This window comes from Hyalella azteca, unplaced genomic scaffold (genome assembly GCF_000764305.2).
Source record: "Hyalella azteca isolate HAZT.00-mixed unplaced genomic scaffold, Hazt_2.0.2 contig14806, whole genome shotgun sequence".
NCBI lineage: Eukaryota > Metazoa > Arthropoda > Malacostraca > Amphipoda > Hyalellidae > Hyalella > Hyalella azteca.
In genome coordinates, this window is record NW_025944680.1 from 19,344 (window position 1) to 25,226 (window position 5,883).

At 34.2% G+C, this 5,883-nt stretch overlaps 1 protein-coding gene across 1 annotated transcript; it reads left to right on the plus strand.

The window, feature by feature from the left end:
* The first annotated feature begins 1,509 nt into the window (after positions 1-1,509).
* LOC108668170 (vesicle transport through interaction with t-SNAREs homolog 1A) lies at positions 1,510-5,434 on the plus strand. Its single transcript, XM_047884190.1, has 6 exons — positions 1,510-1,755; positions 2,740-2,798; positions 2,989-3,118; positions 3,590-3,738; positions 4,725-4,815; positions 5,085-5,434. Exons 1-6 carry the CDS (start codon positions 1,662-1,664, stop codon positions 5,225-5,227), a joined length of 666 nt encoding a protein of 221 aa, XP_047740146.1. The 5' UTR covers positions 1,510-1,661; the 3' UTR covers positions 5,228-5,434.
* Positions 5,435-5,883: the final 449 nt, after the last annotated feature.

Genomic DNA, 5,883 nt, shown 5'->3' on the forward strand with positions numbered 1-5,883 from the left:
AGCGCAAGCAGTGGGTCATAAACTGGAAATTACAAACTTTCGTTATGAATTGAATTCATTTGAAAATCAACTATAACTGAATACCTATTCTTCAAGGTCTATGATAACATTTTCAAAATGGAGGATTAATCCAAGTGACAAACAGGATTAACCATTTATCTAGCATATTGATGCATGCCTAGATATTTAAATCTTCGCTGTAGAATGCGTTGACTTTTTCGTTGCGGCTGAATTTCTGCTGCACATGAGAGGCAGCATTTAAACATATTATGTTCGTTACTAATATGTATTTCGTGTACAATTTTGGCGGCATTCATCATTACTCTTATTCTGCAAGGAAAATATCCCTGAAATATATGTTTCCTTGCGATAAAAATCTCTTAGAAATTTCGTGTACGCATTTATATAGTCTAAAATTACTTTAACAAAACTATCTTAATCGGTATTAAAATGTGCTGTGTTTCAATTCTCATTCTGGACCATAAGTTCATATGTTTTATAGTCTGCGTATCTCAGACCGTTGCCAAGAAGTGATAAACTGATGATGAATTCCCGTTAGAATACATTCCCTGATTTAAAACAATTTCCAATTCTGATGGACATTTTTTACGACACGTAAAACGTTTCCCTGAATTGTCATTCAGCCTGTGAAGACGGAAGAGGCAAAATTTACGAATAAGCTCATTTTATTAAAATATTGAAAACGTGCGTAAATTTGGTGAAGGTTGATAGGTTTGGGTTTTGAGGTTTGGTAGATACCATCGTACAGTGTCAAATCAAATCTAGTAATCACTTACTGAAGTTTAAATCACGTCTTAACGAAAGTGCAATGATAAGAATAATCGTCAACATAGATGATGAATACATTAGCATAGTTCATCAACCGCGGCCTCAACTGTCAACTTGGACAACAAACTTGCCAGTCAAAAGTTAACTACGAATTTAACGCCAAGAAAGTCTATTTCGTCAATCGCCATTGCTCGAACGACGTCAAGCTTCGGCCTTGATTGATCCTTTCAAATCCGCATCTGTCATTAATTCTGTTCCGGGGCATCGTTGCTTGGCCCTGACGCTCGCTACGCAATAAATTGCAGTTGTCTTAGACCCAGGGCTTAAGCCTTTAATCCTGCAGACGATGACGCGCTGTCCCGTGGCCCGAATATTGCGTCTTGCGTTTTGTTTTGCTTACATCAATATCAAGAAGCTCGACAATCAGACCTCACTCCGTATATGGTTTCTCATTTAACGCCTCCTTTATGTTTTCATTCAGCTAAAGTTGGATATTTTAACTTGTCAAGCTAAATATTTTTTCTTTTAAACTACTTCAACTATCGGCATTTTCATTATGTTATCTGCTCACTGTATTCTACAAATAATTTAACTTTAAAGAAATATAATACGTCTAGAGGACTGATTTTTAACATCTTAGTAAATTGAATTAAAAAAATTAATGATTCCGCTGTTGATCTACTTCGCGGAAAAGTTTCCGGTGTCGGACCCTCCGTTTACATCCAGCTGGCAGTTTCATCGACTAAGTTAATGTTACCAGTCAACTCGTGGATTAGTGGATTTGATTCTTTGTCAGATCTAAATAGGGCTCATTAATTTAACTGATTTGTTACGCTTAAGCCTAAAAGATTTAAAACGGAGCGATTGCAGTCATGACGGATTTATTACCCGAGTATGAGCAACAGTTTGCCACTCTTACGGCTGAAATTACGTCAAAAATATGTCTGCTGGCAAACGGCAGCCCCAGTAAGTTTACTATGTTATGTCTTATATTGATGCATTTCAAGTAGATTCAATATAAATATAGCCAGGGAATATAATTAGATGCAATTTCAATATTTATTTCAACTAAACATTTTTCCCAAGGCCAAAGATTTTGGTAATAATTAAAAAAATTATTTTGACCAATCTGCCATCTGGAAGATTTGATTGGGCAAACATTTAAAAAATTTTAGTTGAAAACAGCATTTGATAGTTAATTTTTCACAAAATTTCAAGCCAAAATATGCCATTTTTATTTCGTTTTAAGGAAGAAATTAGTCAAGACTCAAGAGTTAGGTATAGCTTATAGGAATGGGTGAAATTGACTAGGCTAGGTAGGCTAAGTGCTAACTAGGCCTATAAGCATTTTCATCTCATTCTCAGGTGACTGCCAATTTCTCATTTTGGATTTTTTGCAACTTGTATGGTTTTACACCAGCTAGTCTGGAAAAGTCCTATTTTTGTCTGAAATATAGCGGCTCTAATATCATATAATTTCAGTAGGTATGAAATCTCGCGGCTCGAATGTCATAAATTTTTGTTTGATTAAAAAATCGCGGTTTGCACTTCGCAAACATGTCATTTCATAAAATTTTCAACTTCCGCCATCCGCATTGCTTTACCATGGATGGCTTCTGCCAGACTTTCCACTTTGGACTTGGTTTAATTAATTCAGACAAGACTGGTGCTTGCAGACTTGCTTATTTAGCTTGAAAAAGAGTTTTTAAAATGATATAGGACTTCCTGAAAATTAATAATAAAATTTCAATTTTTTGTGGATTTACAAAAATTTTATGTTAAGTCCAGCTTTCATTAAATCACACAAGAAGATATAATAATTCTTTTAAATTACAACATTAAACTGATGATAATGCTTATTTAAGTTCTGAACTACAATTTGCCTCTTTAGTAATGAATCCAGTCAGTTATTTCAATTCTGATGGAGAATTTTTTTATACTGTTTTACAGGCAGGGTGGGCACTTCAATCCCTGATTTAGAGTCATTAATAGAAGAAGCTAAAGACTTGGTAAGTTATTCATATGTTGCTGATAAAACATTGAAATAATAAATATATTCTTGTTTTAAACTAAAATTATTCATTAATTACCCAAGGCTTTTTGCCTGAGCAATCCTTTCTCTACATCACCTCTTTGTCCAGTCCTATTCTTACAGTATAATTTTGCAACAAAAATATATTGTATCACCCTCTGCTTTAGCTTGAGCGCATGGAGATGGAAGTACGAGACTGCACAGATGAACTTCAGAGGCAGAGGCACAATCTTCGAGTTCAGAGTCACAAAATGGAATTCAGTCGTCTCAGAGGAGAATACAACAGAGCAAGGGAAAGTAAGATTAATCATAATTTTTTATAGCATTTTGTTTCATCCCCAATTTGCTCATTACAGAGTTATTTAATTTTGCTGCAGCATTATTCATTGATTAATGTTATTTGATTTTCACTATTTAATTTCCATATCATGAAATAACTTTTGAATATTTAGAATAGCCAATTTTGTTCTGGATTGTATCAAGTCACACATAATGAAGTTTTTTCTATGCTATTAAAAATCATTGACATAAATGGGAGTAGTAATATAAATTATAGAATATCACTACTTTCAATACTTCAAGTTTTAAACATTATTCATTGTCAGTTGTCCTTAAAGAAGCTTCCTTGTTAATTCTCAACTTTTTCAAATTTAATTATTAAATAGGAATCCTGGGTGCTATTTGTCACTTGACATTAAATTTATTCTGCATGTTCTATAAACTGGCACTGTATGTAGGTACCATGCTTACCTTGTTCCCTCATTCCAGAGACTGAACGAATTGAGCTATTGAGTGGGGGCAGGGATGGTGTCATGTACAGTGGCACTGCAGGCCTGCCAGATGAAATGCGGGAGCAACTCTTGCAAGACAGCGACAAACTGGATATCACTTCAGCCAGACTCACTAGAAGCTACCAGGTTGTTCCTTAATTTTTTCAAAAAATTCCCAACCAATTTGGTTTTACTATATTGATTGTATTTTTTACCTTTCAATGCACTTCAGTTGGTGTTTACAAATTTATTTTGTTCTCTTTCTATGTTTCTTTGTCAATTTAATCAAGAAAAAGTTTTTCCTCAACTCCACCTCTCTATTGTTTTTTATAATGTTACAGGATACTAACTATCAGGTGCTGTCAGACACGTGGTAGTCCCGAGGGTGTTTTTTTTTTGTGAAGGTTTTAAGAAAACCATGATTTAGTGATGGTATCTACCTCCACTACAGCTATCCCTATCCACATTTTTATTTGACCTTTCCCTCGTATTTATTTAACAATTTATCCAGAATCAATAGAACAAGAAATAACAAAGTATGTACAGTGTAATAAACAGTAAAGAGACCAAAACCAAGGCATGGGGATCAGCTTTGAACAATGATATCTTATAGTTTGCCAGCATTTATCCAGTCTAAAAACAAAAGAAATCGAAACATGATGAACCCCAGGAGTGCACTAAATCCATACAAAAATGATATATAAAAAAACTTTAACATGACTAATTTAGTGATTCATTTTTATGCAGTTTATCTTCAATTTCTACACTGAAAATTATACTCTTCTTTCATTTTTTAATTTTACTTTACATGTCATTGCATCTTAAGATAAGGGGAATTTGCAGGGCTCTTAATAGAAAATCTTAATTTCTTGCAAGATCATTAAATAAGGCTTCCCACACCAATAAACTGTTCCTTCCTACATTTAGAATATTCCTGTAAAATAGGCGAAATATTTTTAAGATTGGTGCATGATGTATTTCTCAAAAAATCCCATTACTTTCTTGTATTTATTTTTTGCTGGTCAATACATTTGCATTAAATGTCTAAATTCATCCTTATTGTTATTTTAATATAATATTCAAGCTTTACACTGCTAGAGTTGTGCTTTATTCTAATTATTTATGTTTTGAAGGTTGCATTGGAAACTGAAGCCATTGGAGCAGAAATTCTTGGAGACTTGCACCATCAGCGCAGCACCATACAAAACGCCAGAAGTAGAGTGAGTTCCAAGGCATTCATGAGCCACTTTCAGATAGTGATGTTACATATTGCATTATTTTGCATTAGTCTAGCATATGCTCAAACATACAGTAAGAAGAAGTCATTGTAAAATTTATGTATATGGGTATATTATATAGCATATACATTTATATATAAATGCTTGGCTATGGTGTGGAATATATATTTGTTCATCGAATTCAAGAGCTTTGTTTCCACAGCTGCACAAGTTGGACAAGGACCTGAACAGTCACAATAAAATATTTTCACACAGGCTGTAAACTAGACCTAGACACCAGCTCCCGCGTGCTGGGCGCCATGCTTCGTCGCGCGCTCCAGCACCGCTTCATCGTCGGGGCAGTGCTTGTCTTCGTCTTTATCATCATTCTTCTCGCTATTTATTTCTCATTCAGATAACTTAGAGCTGGATAAGTTTTTCCATGTTTATTTTCATTTAGGGTTTCTGTTGATTTATTTATAGCTGTTGTACGGTAGTATTTATTCCATAGCAACATACGTTATAGCAACCTTACTTTTACTTTAACTGTTACTTCAACTGTTGGAACACACTCGTTCTGCCAAATTTTTTTATTGTGAAAGGACATAATGATTGTGCTTGTCATTACACAAACTTTCCATTCACTTAGCGTCTTCTAAATCATTCAGACTCAGTCTTCACAGCCAATCTCTTCGATCTTCGATTGATTATCGGTAACTATAAAAGTAATTTTTATTCATTTCTGTGGTGAAACTCGTCATATCCCTGTATATTCCCGTTGTTATTTATTGACACACCCTGAGCCTGCTATTAATGTTGTATTAAAATACCAACAAAATGCGCGTCATTTGGCCACACATATATATAGTGAGATGGCGAGCGTACAATATATTACCTAGTATTGAATCTTAACAACCTAATCTATTGCTAATCATTATAACTAGCTCTCGTACGACTAATCGTCTCAACGTCATCCAATAATAACACTGGAAAAAATCTAATATATGGCACTCATTGTTTAATAATAATGTTAATAAATAGCTTCAATCGAAAATTCGCTAGACATTTACAAGCA

Bases quoted from the DNA above. Each gene is read 5' to 3' on its own strand.
- LOC108668170 (XM_047884190.1), top strand. From the start codon at position 1,662: ATGACGGATTTATTACCCGAGTATGAGCAACAGTTTGCCACTCTTACG. The intron at 2,799-2,988 runs GTAAGTTATTCA...CCTCTGCTTTAG, and splicing joins TAGAAGAAGCTAAAGACTTG to CTTGAGCGCATGGAGATGGA. The intron at 4,816-5,084 runs GTTCCAAGGCAT...ATTTTCACACAG, and splicing joins AAACGCCAGAAGTAGAGTGA to GCTGTAAACTAGACCTAGAC.